The sequence below is a fragment of the Macrobrachium rosenbergii genome, chromosome 46 (assembly GCF_040412425.1).
Source record: "Macrobrachium rosenbergii isolate ZJJX-2024 chromosome 46, ASM4041242v1, whole genome shotgun sequence".
Classification (NCBI taxonomy): Eukaryota; Metazoa; Arthropoda; class Malacostraca; order Decapoda; family Palaemonidae; genus Macrobrachium; species Macrobrachium rosenbergii.
Window position 1 is genome coordinate 20,911,674 of NC_089786.1, and position 17,474 is coordinate 20,929,147.

At 36.4% G+C, this 17,474-nt stretch overlaps 1 protein-coding gene across 2 annotated transcripts in view; it reads left to right on the forward strand.

Moving 5' to 3' along the window:
- Window positions 1–17,474, forward strand: part of LOC136830270 (uncharacterized) — a 537,978-nt gene that overhangs the window by 448,597 nt on the left and 71,907 nt on the right. For both annotated transcript variants that reach the window (XM_067089651.1, XM_067089653.1), the window contains exon 5: window positions 2,885–3,020. In XM_067089651.1, the coding sequence (XP_066945752.1) occupies window positions 2,885–3,020 (136 nt within the window). The remainder of the gene's footprint in view (window positions 1–2,884; window positions 3,021–17,474) is intronic.

Here is a 17,474-nt window from a genome sequence, read left to right on the forward strand (position 1 = left end):
AAACAGGGCTGTGATTAGGCTAGGATACGGTAAATAGCTGGTCAGAGGAAAGTCTGGGCTGGTGGGTAATTTCACAATTCGCACCCAACCTAGTTCTAGGATACCTAGATTATGGGCTATTTGCAGTACTAGGTAGTTTCATTCCAAGAACTGTGCCTTCTAGACTAAGTGATTTGTTTTAGTTATGAAATTGATTCTTCGTATATTTTGTCCTTTATTAAGGTTATTTTAAGAAAGGTACCATTTACAAAAATCCAATATTACTTTCAAACATTCAATATTCATTATTTTGCTGCCAAGAGGAAAAACGTAGCCACTGTATCACATCTATCAGAAGCATGTAGAATGTGAGGGAACCGCAATTTCCATTTATAATAACAAAGAAAATAATGTGGCCCTTGCTTCGTGAGTGGGCATCAAAGAACAGGGAAAATTCAGTGATGTTTGCCTCCCTTGTTAACGTGGAATTTTTCCTTTCTCCCTTTGATTCTCTTCTACTCTAGTTTGTTTTTCAGTAACCTTCTTACTTCCTCTATTGAAGTTTCTTTTGATGATCACCTTTCAACCATCTTCTGTTACTTAGCTCGGTTTCCAGTCACCCTTTGTTCTACCGTCCCAAGACCACATCTGATAGGGAAGTTCACAATCGAATCATTGTCTCTGCCTCTGAAGGCAGTTATATCTATTTACAGTTATGTTGCTTTATCAAAATATTCCAACCGATTGAAAAAAAATCAAATTTTTCTTTATCATTAGCTCAGAAAGCAAAAGTTGTTGTTGATGATTATTTCTTGCCAAAATGTGAATTTTATGCCTTTTGGTTTTAATTTGTAAGTTTTGCTACTACCATAGTAACTGGCAGACCGGTATATACACACCGGCTATCTACTAAATTGAAACCATGGCATTCTGTACTTGGTTCTATACTGGTTTCTGATTTACCAACTTCATATAATGCTCTCTTTCTCTGAGGTATTACAGTACAAGTACCCTTGTCGTCTTCTAATAACTGGTTTTGATAAAGGCATTATGTTATGAATCTCATTCAACTTCACGTGAAAAGAGGATTTATTGACTGAAAAAGAAATCTGTCCTGCATAATGAGAAATTTAACTTCAGAGAATGTGGCGTGACTTATAAATAAATAAATAAATAAAGGCAAAGTGTAGGTGAGCCATCAAGCTTAATCATTTTCCAGATCAGCTCACCACGTTTAAGATTCCTTAGTTTTGAGTAAAACCCCAGATCCCAATGTTCTTAAGTACTGTAACGCAAGATCTACGACTGAATTAACTGACCCGTTGCAAACGACAGCACACAAAGCTGACAAAGCAGCAATGGGTCCCCATAATTACAAAATCAACTAACAGATGGATGATATACTGTAGGTATGGGTTCGCCCATCGGTGCTCTGTTTTCTGTTATGTACACTGAAGTAGTGGATAAAGTAGCATTCCGTAGCCACACTAAATTTGTCATCTATGCCAAACACGTGATAACATCTGTGTCCTTAGCCATAACTATCGCCCTCTTTCCTTGACCGTATGGTAAGGGATGACGAAATCTGATTCCGCACTCCTGCGTGCACCAAACCTATGCTTGAATGCTACAGTGAATTCATTAAAACTTGTAAATATTCTTTTTTATCTGACTATGCTAACTGAGTCTTCGCGTGTTCTTACAGAAAAGGCTACATGACTGAATGAATGAATGCATCAAGAGGAAAAGAGCAGATTCGGTCAATAACCATTACAGAAAACAGTGATGAAACCAATAAATGAGACAATCATATTTTAAAAATTCATTTAACTTTTAGTTTCACGGTTCTTTTTTTCTTTTTGAAACCTTGCAAGGAGAGCTTTCCTCCTTTAAAAATTCATCCATTCAGTGACTCATCTCTTCTATCATCACGCCATTATCCATTACATTCCCTTTTAGATACCGATATGAATCAAACTCTTCCTTTATTCTACCATCTAACATTTACTACTGGAATTTCCTGGCCTCCAAATGTCCTCAAAACAATATTTATTCAGTTACAATTTTCTTTCCTAATGAGCAATTTAAAATTTTTTCGCAATCTTTGCAACTTTCTGTTTATAATCTCCAGTCATTACTGCGTGGTCTATATGTCTCCATTTATGACTCTCATTTATCCCACAAACGTACACAGACATTTGACTTTCTCAGTACTCCATTTATGAAAATATTATTCACCAATTGACATATTACACATTTATCGGATATCACCTCTTACACCGTAGCAGTCAGTAGCTCTCCATGGTACATCTTCAAATAAGTTTATTTTTATCATGAAAAATCTGAATTGCTCCAAACCTGTTGCACCATATACCAATCAGCACCTCCATTTCTTTTCTCTACCAATTCTATCATAAGGTTTCTCTAGTCTTGTATGGTACATAGAACCTTTCAGTTTACTCACCCACTTATCGCACAAGTGCTTCATATCAAACACTTGATCAAGAACCGTTTTCCATTTATAATGACACTGTTCTCTACTTATCAGTCCAACTTGTTAAACGAGACAAAAGTTTATCATACGCATTTCCCATTCTGGTAAATAATGCTGTGCCTCTCTTCTTAAGCACATGCCTGTTTATGAGTAACACAAAACTTTCTTTATAACTCAAGTTCCCTCCATCACTGCTTTTATCTTTTTCTCTTATTTGTATTGTCTTACATTTCTCTGTTTAACTTTCCTACTTCTCTCTTAACACTTCCTGTAACGACGATTGAAATACAACCTGCCTGACATGTCTGTCTCAATTAAATGAGGGGTGGGTGAAGAAGGTTCATCACTACAACGATACGTTTTATGTTTCTGAATGACGAATAGTCCAGCAGTCTCCCCTTTCTCTTGCAGCTTCACCGTTCGAACGAGCGCCGAGTTCTGCTGAAGGAGCTGACCTTCAACTCTACAGGGATATACAAATGCGAGGTGTCAGCGGATTCGCCTCACTTTCGGACTTACGACAACCAAAGTATTATGGTGGTCGTGGGTAAGTTTTATCAAAATAAGGTCACTATGAATCTTTTTCTCCGCCGATTTGTTTTTAGAATCTGTATATGAATCACGAGACTGTCTCTTCCCATTTGTATAATATACAACTGAACCATCAAACTATTCGTCCCGCAAATTAACAGGGCAATTGCATTATTTAGGTGGAAGTTGATCTGGATAAAACGTAACCAGGGACGATGTAATTCATATGTCAGTATCTAATTCAAAGCAAAGTTAAATAGTATAATACAATCATAAATTGCTAACATTCTAAGTAATAAAATAATGAGTAGTATGAAACGAATGCACCGTAATGATAAGATATTTATCAAACATTTCTTATTTACTGGTTAATTTGTAAAGGTTAGCACACTCAAACTATATAGAAAACACTTCTAATTGACTGATTTCCACTTGTATATGATATTTATAATAAACAAAGCATCAATTTTGCATTATAAGATCATATTACTTATTCATTTATATGGCATTAATAGCAATGTAAGTCTATAATAAGTTAATAACTTAAGTTCGCAGGTAAGTTTATAGCCAGTCTGAGCAATAAACAAACTGGGGTTGAGTTACTTGCAAGTCTAATATGTAAATATGGCTGCAAACCACATTCCAGCCGGTCTAATAAGTGCTTGTGAGTTGCAAGTTACTTACTTATTTAAGTAATGCGGAACTTACGTTTGGGACTGATTTCAGTGCTGTCAGCCTTACCGTTACAAATATATTATAAATAATTGTTTTTATAAATCTATTCCTCACACATTATCATTTATCAGTAAGTCTGCTTACCAGCAGTTAATATTCGAGAGTGGTTCTTTTCCCCGACAATGATAATTATGATTTCGATTATCGTCAGTAGACTACCTTTTATTGCAATAATTCAAGCAACATTCTTAGTGACTGTGCCCGAGGTATCAGTTTCCAAAGTCTGCTGAGGTGCCACGATATCACAGTGTGAGATACTATAATTATCATTACCATTATAAAGCATTTTCCGGGAAAATTCATTGCCACTAATTCTCAAAACCAAGCTGGAAGGATGTGTTTGCACAATAGAGGTAAAAATGGAACTGAGGCCGGAAAAAGCTTTTGACTAGTCAACAGTGCACCGTTCGCAAATTCCTGAGATGTATGCTAGTATTGCACCAGCTCCTGTTTTTTTTTTGCCATGCCCTTAGGTTAGGTGTTAGGTTAGATTGGGTTAGGTTAGGATTACTTAGCTTTTTCAGGTAATTTAGGTGTGGGAAAAATATCGAGATTATTTTCAAGAAAATTGTATGGCGTCCCGCTTTTTTCAGGGAAAGGTCTCGGTACTCGGTTACATCTCGGGTAAATATGCGTCGGTCAGGGTCCACCTAATGGGTACCAGCGTGGATGTTCGCGTGCGCTCGGGTGTGTGTGTGTGTGTGTTTGTGTATAGATGTGTGTGCGCGTATGAAGACGGAGTATAATGGTCTGGCCTTAATCTAAGGAGTAATCCTAAGGAGTAATTCCTTCTAAGTTTTTTCAAGAGTGTATTACGTTAATTATTAAATTCGGCAAGAGGCCTGCAATAAACTTCAACGTCTGACTGATATATGACAATAAATGGCCAGTAATTTGTATATAATTTTTTATCGTCATTATTATTATATGCCTTCTTACGTTTGCCTCAAACGCCACTCCACGAAAACTTGCAGCGGACGCTCATGGTGGCCGTCAGGTTTTAAAGACTAATAATTTCTAAATCACTTTTCTTCTGAATTTTCAATTTCCTGACATAATTCTTAGCAGATGTTTACTTATGTATATATATATTCGTTTGTCTCCTGATCATTAGAAATTTATGTGTTTGTTGGTTAATCAGGTTTTCGCAGTGTTTCCTTTCTCTTCTTTATGAATTTCTGTTCATTATTTTTGAAAATAATAATAATTCAAATGCCATTGGCGCCGTTGTTACAAACGCGATAAATAGTGAATTTCATTCAGGTTATACAATTTTCTGACCCTTATGGTCGTGACATAAAGATGCGTCGATGATATTTTTACTCTCTGAGACAATAGCTGCGGAGATTTCAATAAATTTTGTTAATAGTTTAAATCACTAGCCCTGATCATAAAAATTTGAAATAGAATGGGAAAAGGACAGAATATTGCCGTTCTTAAATGTACTACTCGTAAGAGAGCAGAACAGACATGCTTTCACAGTATATAGGAAACCCACTTTCGCTGTATCTTATATTCATCTCCTAAGCTACCACGATGTCTCTGTAAAGATCATGTTCAACTGAAACCTATTCCTCCGGGGCTTGGAATATATTCAAAGGGGTGCTCAGATAAAGAATTCAATAATATGATCCGCCAACACCTAATGCATTATCGAGAAGGCTATTAATAAAATGAATATAATATACTACAGAGGTCCCACTGACAACAGACAAGTAGATTTTAATGACAAAATAAAGCTTCCGTATGACGAAAACGCCCAAAAGGCTACAGAACACCTCAGACCTAATCATTCTTTTATTTTCCATTATCACAAATCCATCGGGAGCTTGCTCATTAACGTATACTTAAATAAAATAGGGGAAGAAGCCGAAGTTTACAAGACACCATGCAGCAATTGTAATGAGATTTAGGGGGTGGGGAGACAGGTTAACAGGTTAAAAGATTAACAGAGCACAAAAGATCAGTGCGATATGCTTCAGAGAGTTCGGGGATTTTCCTACATATTAGGGATAAAGGCCATATCATAAACTGGAGGGTGGCAGAGCTGGTTTTCAAAAGTAGCTGTCCGTACAAAAGGAAGATGCTGGAATCTGCTATCATCAATCAAACCAACAATATGAACCTGTCAGGGGGACATTGGAAATCGGATGTCGACAATTTAATCCTCAGGCCTCTTCTCAAACAGGTGTTCCAGAAAATGTCAACACCTACATAATGTTTTGTATATGTATACTCCTGTAACACATCATTTGTCCATATTTTACCAGTGAACATGGGCAGAGAAGGAAATGCCTAAATATATATATTATAATATATATATATATATATATATATATATATATATATATATATATATATATATATATATATATATATTATATTATATATATTGGAAATGAACACATACCTGTAATTATAATCGCACTCACATGTGTTTTATGTCACACTTGACCATGGGGAAAATTAAAAACTTAGAACTTTCACCCAGTTTTTAATTTTCCTTTTGTGAAGTGATATATATATATATATATATATATATATATATATATATATATATATATATATATATATATATATATATATATATATGTGTTTGTGACTTGTAATATATATATATATATATATATATATATATATATATATATATATATATATATATATATATATATATATACACACACACACACACACATATATATATATATATATATATATATATATATATATATATATATATATATATATATATATAATATATATATATACATATATATATATATATATATATATATATGTATATATATATATATATATACAATATATATAATATATATATATATATATATATATATATATATATATATAGGTGACTGGATGGCCACCAAGGACTTTACTCCTCTAGGTCCAAGTTCCTACCCTCTTAAGTCTAAGTCTTGATGGATTCCACTGAAATACGGCCTTACTACGCTCCCTGTGCGCTAAGGAGGGGTCACTGGGCGCTATGGCTGAAAGTACAGTGCTCAGCCTAGATATTTCTAGCTATGACTTAGCTCCCAAACTTTGGCTCACAGTATCCAGATAGGTAGTACCAGCATATGTTGGGGTCAAGAAGAGGGAGCGTGGCTAGCAACAACACATATGATAAAACTTACTGAGAAAATCAGAAGAAATTACCCACCTAGTTCCAACCTACCAAAGGGGAAACAGGTTAATTATGAAAATATTTACAGTTTGAATGCACTGTTCCTCTGTAAAAAAGTAAAGGTGACAGAGGAGGCTATAAGAGCTATAGGGGCATAACAAGAGAAGGTATAACGAGGGAATCTGACGATAAACTAACAGATAACAGAGTGGCTGTTATGGAATAGTAGTAGACCTAAAATAACTTCCTAACAGAATCAATAGGAAGAGGGCTGAAAATGCTTGGGATAGAAGGTAAGTTGCTGAAAGCAATTAAAATTTGTTATGCTAGAAGTAAAGTAAGCCTTAGAATATGTAGATGCAAGAGTGTCTTGTTTGCTGTAAAAGTGGGTTTACCTAGATGTGTTATGTCTCCAAGGCCGTTTAATATCTTTATTTGTCAAAGAAATAATAGTATATACAGAAGTTTGCAAATCAACGACAGCTAAATTAGTGACGTAAAAGTGCAGGAATTAGTGGATGATCAAGATAGTGCTTGCCAAAGATGAAAATGGAGAGTAAGGTTATAAGAGTAAATGACAACCAGAAGATGGAGCAATACATATTAGTGTGGATGATAGAAGAAAGGAATAAGTCGATTCCTGAAGGTTCTTTCTTGTAAATACTGTAAAATGGGTCATAGTAAGATTAGTGAAGAGGAAAAGTAAAACCGATAGCAGTGTGAGTGCAAAATATTGAGCTGCCCTTGAAAACCATAGTGAAATGTATTAACCGCCACGGTAGTTGGCGGTTAGTAAAGCCCATCCACCCGGAGTATACAAAAACCCCGACTTTGGCCCTTTATTTTATAACCCTGGAAATATTCAATCGATCGGGATGAAACTTTGGTTTCTAATCGTGCCAAATTTCATCGAAATCCGTTCAGCCGTTCCGGAGATCCAGATATCGATTTTGGCGTTCAGGGGACGTGGTAGGTGGTGGGTGGGTGAGGGACCTAACATATCTGTGGAGCAATAACGGTAAAAGATACAGCCTTGATACTTAGTGTTTCTGAAAACTCGTATTCTGGAAGTGTGTTTTCGTTTATTTTTTCTTTTTTTAAATAATGAAATTTTAAAGTTACTGTATGCCATTCAAACTAGCCACTAAATTCAAATTTCCTGATACTCGGGTACAGACTGCTCACAACATTAGAAGAGATGCCGTTTTCTTAATGTGTGTGAATAGCAAGTGGTGTTAGGAGAAGCTGGCTGACTTACTGTCAATTATCTTAATTAAAAATTATCACACACGTTGAATTTACTTATGCGATTTTGATTTTCGAGATGGTTGACCTGCCTTAAATAAAGAGCCTCAATAGTTAGAATGTTTATACACACACACACACACACATATATATACATATATACATATATATATATATATATATATATATATATATATATATATATATATATATATATATATATATATATATATATATATATATATTTACATATACATGCAGAATATATATACATATATATAATCAGTAATTTATAAATCCTTTAATAACCAATTATCTACCTCGGAAATAATATGTTTTCATATATATGTTACCGAAAGGGGAATTTTAGTTGATAATAAGTTCGAGTCTCGTGGGCTGAACCATAAACAAGAACTCAGGACTACATACGGTTTAAGTCCACGCGGCCAGCAAGAGGTAAACTATATCTTAAACCTAAATTACTTGTTTGTATTTGGATTTACCCCACCTCTTTAAAGCTTTAAATATAAGAACCGGATATTTAAATTGAGTATTTTTAATCACATCACCGTGATTAAATAATGAAGAACATATTTAAAAATTAAACATAGTTTTTCTGATATATTTAAGAAATTTTTATTGATAAAAGTTCGTTGCTGAACTAACAGACAAGTAATCACCAGTGGGCGAAGCCAGTAGTTCAATATTTCGTATTCCCATTGAAATTGGTGACTTGTTTTTGGAATTATAAGCTAACCCTCAGTCCTTTGTTACCACATTTTCTAGATCCAGGGCGTTGCCATTGCAAAATAGGACTTAAATGAAATGACGGCAAGAAAGTGATGAAATCACTAAAGGGGTGGCAAAGCCCAGCCACAAGAAATAGATCTGCAGGTCAAGGGATCGAAGTATATCTTAGTTTAACCAGACCACTGAGCTGATTAACAGCTCTTGTTAAATCTGGGCTGGCCTGAGGTTTAGATTTATTTATCAACTAAGAACCACCTGGTTCTATATATGAAAATATAGCAACGGACATACAGCTTATTGTTGGAATCTGAACTGAATATGAATTATGACGAGAAAAGTCATATTTCTGTCACCAGAAATAAATGGCAGAGGTGGGTTGCCTTCAAAAGAACTGAAATTACAGCCCAACAGGTGATGAAATCACAAAGGGGCTAAAGCCCACCCCGCCAATGAAGAACAGGGGATACAAAGGAAGGGGGAAGAGTAATGGGGCTTTACTCCACAAACAGATAAATCATGATGAAAGCAAAAAGTAGAAGCAGGAGTATTTTCTCAATCGGTATAGAAGTGAGTATCATTATAATACGCACAACGCTAACCAATACCTGAAGAGATAGACACTGGCACTTCTTCAAGCAATACAATTTGAAAATATATAGCAAATGTATCCACTCAGAAGCGCGCGATCATATAACGCAACACTTCTTTGTGGGTAACATTTTTTTGTTTTATTTTTGTTTCTTCTTTCCTTGCATTCTTTGTCATCGAAAAAAATACGGGTGAACTCATCCCAATTGTTGGTGTTGCTGTTGCAGAGACTAGAGTAATATTCAACAAAAACCTGGGCCGGGCCAGTGTTGGGTGGCATTGGAATCAGGCACTCTTTCATAATTTTCACATCATCAGCGGTGGTTCATCCAACCGAAGCCTATTCAATATGCGTATTATACGGCACTCACTTTCTATGCTGATTGAGAAAAGACTCCTGCTTCTACTCTTAGCTTTCACCATAGTTCAACAGGTTGCGGAGTGAAGCCCTACGCCCTTCCCTTCCTTTGTATCCCCTGACCTCCATATCTGTCTCTTGTGGCGTCGAGCAACACCGGTAGTTGAGCAAACTCAGCGGTAGTGCCCGGTGTTGTGAAACCTGACTATATGCACATACACACAAACACACACTCACATATATATATATATATATATATATATATATATATATATATATATATATATGTATATATATATATATATATATATATATATATATATATATATATATATATATATATATATATATATATATATATATATATATATATATATATATATATATATATATATATATATATATATATATAATATATATATATATATATATATATATATATATATATATATATATATATATATATATATATATATATATATATATATATATATATATATATATATATATATATATATATATATATATATATATATATATATATATATATATATATATATATATATATATATAGTATTTATTCACAAGATTTCCCAATACTTATTTTAAACGACTTTTTCACATAGTCTAAAATTTTATGCGCTCTACTTCATGATGTTTCGCACATGAACGATTAATAACATGCACGCGGCTGTTTTTTATTTTATATCATGCAAGGGCCTGGCTGCCACTCATTTGCTACTGCCCAACAGCACACCAATTCAATTCACCTACAAGCAAGTGTGGACATAACAATCATACCAAGGGGATGGAGCCGGTTGAAGGACCAACACAGCCGGGCGATAACCGATCGTGTGGACAAGGCCTTAAATGCCGCCTTAAATGCCAAAGATAAGATGATAAAATTTAGGTCAAAGGCCAAGCCTTGGGACCTGTGAGGTCATTCAGCGCTGAAAGAGAGACTGACAGTCAGTAAGTAGTTTGAAAAGTGTAACAGGAGGAAAACCTCGCAGTTGCGCTAGGAAACCATTTTTAGAGAGAGTGGAAAGTCAAACTGAATATGAACGGAGGTACAATAATAGAAACGAGAGAGGTTGCAGCTAGGGGACGAAGGGACTCTGCAAAGAACCTAAAATAATGCCTACTGTACACCACGTGAGGTGCACTGACAGCACTAACCCACCACGGGGCCTAGATATCATGAGGTCACACGGCTCCCTACCAGAAGGTTTTCATTCCCTAAACTATAAGCACAAACCATCATTCCCATGTGTCATGCACAGTCACGTATATTTCTGTTCACTCATTTATAGCTTTATGCTTGTTGAATTGGAATTGGAAAATAGAATTTAGGCCAAAGGACAAGCGTTGGCACCTATGAGGTCATTCAGCGGTGAAACGGAAATTGACAGTCAGTAAGAAGGTTTGGAAGGTGTAACAGGAGGAAAGCCTCGCAGCTGCACTATGAAGCAATTGTTAGGAGAGGGTGGAAAATATGGTGGAAGAAAAAGAATATGAACGGAGGTACAGTGAGAGGAATGAAAGGGGTTGTAGCTGGAGGCCGAGGGGTTTATACTTGTTGATGTCAGTCCTTGGCCTAAGCAATTTGTTTTCGCGCCTCACTTCCTCGCTCTAACTTCTAGTCTATCCCCTCGGTCTAAGCAAGTGGGGCAGATAACAGAAAAATCATGCAAATGATGATACAAGCATCAACTTTGGCACAAGTGTCCTCCAAGGTATACTAATCAAATCTGCCTGATTGGCCAATTGAAAATTCAAGATGGCGGCCATTTTCAAGATGGCTGCCAAAAATAACCACCCTTGAAGTAGATACTTTGCTTAGAAATATTTGTAGTTGTCTGATTTGCATGGTCTAAGTGTGGATTCCTATGTTCTGAAGCCTGCTGAACAATATTTTCCTGTTTAAAAGCACTCTGAGACATATTTCTCAAGATGACCACCAAGATGTTTGTCTTTCTTTACATAAGTTTTGTCCCAGCTAGTACATTTTCAAAGTTATGCATACCTTGCTGCTGTTTCTTGATCTGCTACAGTTCACATATGCAGCTGCAGAGTGATGTGCAGGGAAGCCTTGCCTGAGAGCACTTGCACCTTCCTTTGCAAACCTTCTTACAGAAGCACTTTGTCAATTCTTGACAGCTTGCTGCAATCGGTGGTAGTTTGTCCAATGTATCTGTCATGCTTCTCCTCCTTTCTGTGTCCACCCCCATTCAGCTGGACTGCTCACTATGTGTGGATTACAGTGGGTTGCCTGGCCCCAGATGATCCCAGCCTTAGGCTGCACGCTTTGCATTAACTCCGAGGGCTGCCTGTTTGGTGGAATTGAGTTGTATGGCCTCATTTATGGGCAGCAACAGATCTAGTCTTGTTTCTTCCACACCAGTGGCTGCGCTTGATCTGTCGCACATGAGGACAAAAATCCATTTCCGCATGTCACTTTTTATAACCTGATTCAAGATCACTCAATGTTGGATGCTGGCTGAGATTGACCTGATTTCGATTTCTGGTGCTGGTAAGGATTGGCAATGACTGGAGGAGGATTGGGGTTTTGGTGATGTCATGCATTCGAATCTTGGTGTGCATGCTTCTGGAATCAATTCTAGAACTTTCTGACTAGACAATTGGCTTTTTTGACTCTTTTATATCTAGTTTAAGTGGCTCAGTAATTCATCACCATCATTTCCTGTATTAAATAATGGATGCTGGAAAATGGATCACACTTTTCCTAAAGATGTTTCAGCTAGTGGTTGCAGTCATTTATGATCTATGTTGTCAACTGATTCCAGTTATGAACAAATTTATCTCAAACTGGGGACAGATTACTCCATCTTCCACATACTGTGCAACAACTTTCTCTAACTGTGCTGATTTCTAGGACACTCAGTCATATGATATGCTGAGTCCATTCTCATAGAGCATTTCAATTATTTGTCTCTTCCAGTCTTGGCAAACACAAACAGTGCCCATGCAGACTGCAAATGTGGCTCCTGGCCCCTTGAAATGCAATTGTGGACATCCGTTCCTTCCTTGTATTTCAAAGTTGTTATGCTGTAGAAGTTGTGATTTAGCAAAGTCTTTTTCGACACTCCATGATGGAGTTGGGACTTGATGTCTGCACCATGTTTGATCATGCATACAAACTGAAGCAGTGATGGTGGCACAGTCTGTTCTAAGTCTTTGTCATGAAAATAGCTGCTGAAATTTGACTTCTTGACAGAGCATGTCTTGTCTTATTATTCCAGCGGCTTTTGCTAGATGGATCGCTTTGGGATGCTAAAACTGATAGGATTGAACCTACATCAGTTTCTACAGCCAACATTTTTTCTCGTCCTTGACTAGCTTGCAGCTGTGGAATGTGCAAAAGCAGCTGATTTTTGATTCCTAGGACTGAACATCAGGCAGAAGTCAACACCAAGCTGTTCCAGCATTTTTGTTGTAAAGTTGGTCAAATCAGCAAGCTTGAAAATTGGTGGCCTCTCATTGGCATTTTTCATCTAGCAGATTTAGGTGACTAGTTCAGAGAAAGCAATTTTTTTGCACCCTTCCAGTGTTCCTGTGCTTTTTTTTTGTGTTGTTGAACAGAAGCCTTTTTTTTTCATGATATTGTGCCTTTTTTTTTTCTCAACATTTCCTCTATCCCAGAACCTTGTCAAGTCTTGCAGGGTCTAGCTTGATTGGTACACATTGAGTGAGTGAAACAGAGGAATATTCTTTGCCAGGTTCGTATATCCATCATCCCCTCTTCTGGCAGGATTAGCCTGGGAGATTTTAGATCTTCTTTTTAACCTCCTGACATAGGCAACACTTGGTCCAGTCTGTTTTCCATGATCGTACAGTTTTTCGCATCCATGATTACGATGACATTTTCAGGGTCGAGGGTTTATCCTTTTACCACCCTGTACATGTAATAGTATAATAGGCCTCTTATGTCCTGCGATATACAATAGGTGCTTTACTGTTTGGGATACAACTAGGTTCTTGCACTCTGCCATACACCTAGTCCGATCGTTCATCCATTGTCATAAGTTCCGTGCGATCTGTACACCATCCAGATAACTAAAACATTTGTTATCCTTGGTTCAGCTCTCCACGCTCCACGTCCTGTCCATTTTGCAGCTGCCTAACTGATTTGGGGTTGATTAGGCATCATTTGGGATACTAATAGGTTGTTGCAGTATAATGCCAACATAAATTTCCTACTTAGCTGACACTGAATCCCATGCTGAGTTTCACAGCAGTGATGTCACCAATGTGCCTTGGTAGTGCCTGACAATCACTCCTTTAATACAGTGCCTAACCATGTTATAAACTAGAAAATATACATCAGCAGGCTTTTAAAAACATAGGAATCCACACTTAGATTGCAATTCGGACAACTACAAATATTTCTAAGTAAAACATCAACTTACATGGAGTTATTTTTGCTGCCATCTTGAAAAATGGCCACCATTTTGATTTTCAATTGGCCAATCGGGCAGATTGGATTAGTATCCCTTGGAGAACAATTGTGCCAAGTTTGATGCTTATATCATCATTTGCGCGATTCTTCTAAAAAAATTACTTTTATCTGCCCCACTATAAGCAATTCTTTATTGAGTCTGCCATCCTTAGCTTAAGCAATTCCTCAACTCTCCCGTAGGTGGGTAGTGCCGTCAGTGCACCTCACGTGGTGCACTGTAGGTATTACTTAAGACATTAATCTTTCATTCCTTTTTCTCTGCCCCTCTTCACATTCTCCTTCTTCCATCTGACTTTCTAGCCTCTTTAACAGTTGTTTGAAAGTGCAGCTGCAAGGTTTTCCTCATGTTACATTTTTCAAACCTTCTTATTGTTAATTTCCCTTTCAGCACTGAATGACCTCATAGGTCCCAACGCTTGGCTTTTGGCCTAAATTCTACACTCCAGTTTCAATACCTCATCTCTTTTCCCTCCGGTTTTTCCCCTCAAAGAACGTTCAGTTACGATGAAGCTCGCTTAGCAAATCTATTGGCCTTGATAGCAAGACCAGTAGTAAATGACGGGACGATTTGCGTCAAAACAGACTTAGCAGCATCCCAAGATGCGTCTTCGTAAAGAAACCCTTAGTGGTGTTTACCTTTTTCCAAATAAACTAAGACAATCATCCTGGTAAGTAACCTCCATAATGTTAGAGTTACTTCTTTCATTGTGATGCTTAATGTTCGTGCCTGGTACCAGTTTCTCAGATTCGTTTCTTTATAATTAACTAAACGTATTTAAAAGGTAATAAAATTTTACCACAACCATTCTCTTCTAGAGCAACCACTTTATTAAAAACCGTATTGAGAATTCATTTGTAAAATATGGGGCTTATGTACCAATAAGTTTTTTATCATCTGAATTTCACTTCATTCACTTATTTACAAATTCCTTCAGTCGTTTACAGCTTTCATTTCTGTAATAAGCAGAAACGATAGCAACTAAAGAGACCCATTAACACAAATACCCTTTCATATGATAAATCCACATGAAGCATTCCACATCTAACGGCAGTCATGTTAAAATCCTCCAAACGTCTTTGATTACTAAGTTCGACCATTTTGCTCATTTGTCTCCCATTCAGTGTCAAATTTACAACTCACCAAGCCAATAGTATCCGTAATAGTTACTATCCTAAACAACCAGTCCTGAGAATTATTAGTTTCTAAATTGGTTTCATGGCTAGAACAGAATAGAATATAGCATTTTAAGGACAAGCGCTAAGACCTGTGAGGTCATTCAGCGCTGAAAGGGAAAATTGAGAGTAGAAAAGTTTGAAAGGCGTAACAGGAGAAAAACTTTGCAGTTGCACTATGAAACAATTGATAGCAGAGGGTGGAAAGAAAGATATAAGAGAATGCGAACGTAGGTACAGTAAAAGGAATGAAAGGGGACGAACGGACGTATTAGATTGAATAGAATATGAAATTTAAGCAAAAAGAAAGGCGCCGGGACCTATGAGATTATTTAAAATCGATGTGACCTATTAAACGGAAATCGTTAAAACAAATTATTAAATGTTTTTGGTAAAAGAAACCTTGCATCTCCAAACTTTATGTGGTCAACCAGGTTTGTTCGCCAAACGACCTCCACTCTTCCCCCCTCCCTCCCCACCATTAAAAACGTCGCGCAATACTTTAACAAGAGTTTAACTTCTGTATTTCAGAATTATTCATAATCTATAACTTAAATTCTTTTCACCTGCGTTAAATCCTATATTAAACCATGTACCTTAACTTCAGTATTTCAGAATTTCTTTATCATGTACAGTATAACTTTAGATTCTTTTCACCTGTGTTAATCCTAAATTTAACCACATAGCTAAAGACCTTTGTCCATGGAAGTGTAGCTGACCATCACATTATCAAATTTCCATACCAGTGGATGGAAATAATTTCTTCGTACTAGTGGCATGAAACAAATAATTTGATATTTAGTTTTACCTTCTAATTACACGTTGTTCTAAAGTGGTAAAATTCCGTAATTTACACAGTTTTTTTTGCTCCCAATACATTTAACGGCGCTCTTGGTACTGCACATTTATTCATTAGTATGGAGTCAGATTTCAGCTCGTTGTCTCACAAATGTGCTAAGGGCATTTGAATCGTCACAGGCAATACCCAAACCACATTTCTACAGTAAGTGTTGAACAAATGGAATTTTCAACAATCCCACAAGGGTGGCTTACATTCATTTGCTTAGGTTTGAAATTTGGTACAGGCCTTTCACATGTGTATTAACTCACACGTGAATACTGTCAAACAGTCTGGTATATTCCTAAATTAAGTAGTTTTTACCTTCGACATCTGTAATTATATGGATGATAAACCAGATTCCGCAGACTCTGTTGTCCCCTATAAAAATACCGAGGAAGTAGTCAAGAGCTGAAAACTAAAGGCCCGTTATTTATTAATAAAAAAAAAAAACTATAATACACAGGCAAATGGTAGGTTTACGAATGCAGAATATCCGAGGAACCTAACTTAAAACCTATCAGGATTTTAATGAAAAGCTCAGTACGGAAAATTAAAAAATTAAATGTATAGAAGCCTACAGCTATCTTGTCGACATCTTTGATCCCTGGAAATATCAGCCTAACACTGAAAAGTTCGCAAGTCCTCTCCGGGTCTGCACATTCTTGAATTCTGGTTCCTCTTGCAAGTTGTGACCTGAACAGAAAAACAACGGCGGCAGAAAATGTTCTTACGGCAATTACTCGGCAACTCCGTCAAAGAGACCCGTTGACTCTATATTTCTTGAAATAGGTACGATGTCTTTTACTGTAAGGATAATTAGCTTTTAAAAAGCATGAGTTACGTTTCTCTAACCAATGCCCAAAAAAGTTTATTACCCACTGAACACTTTTAACCATCTGAGGTAAGATTATCTCTTACATTATACCATAATTATGCATTAAGACTGTATAACGAACATTTATATTTTACAATACTGCTCTGCTTCTGACGCCATTTGAAGTTAAAAATTTTCACTATACGTAGAACCCACTCAAACAAAATTTGTATATTAATACTTAGAAAATGTACTATTCTGAAAATCGGCAGTCAAAATTAAGATAACCCACATACTATGACCAAAGACGTATTCTTAAAAAGATACCTTTGATCTTTCAA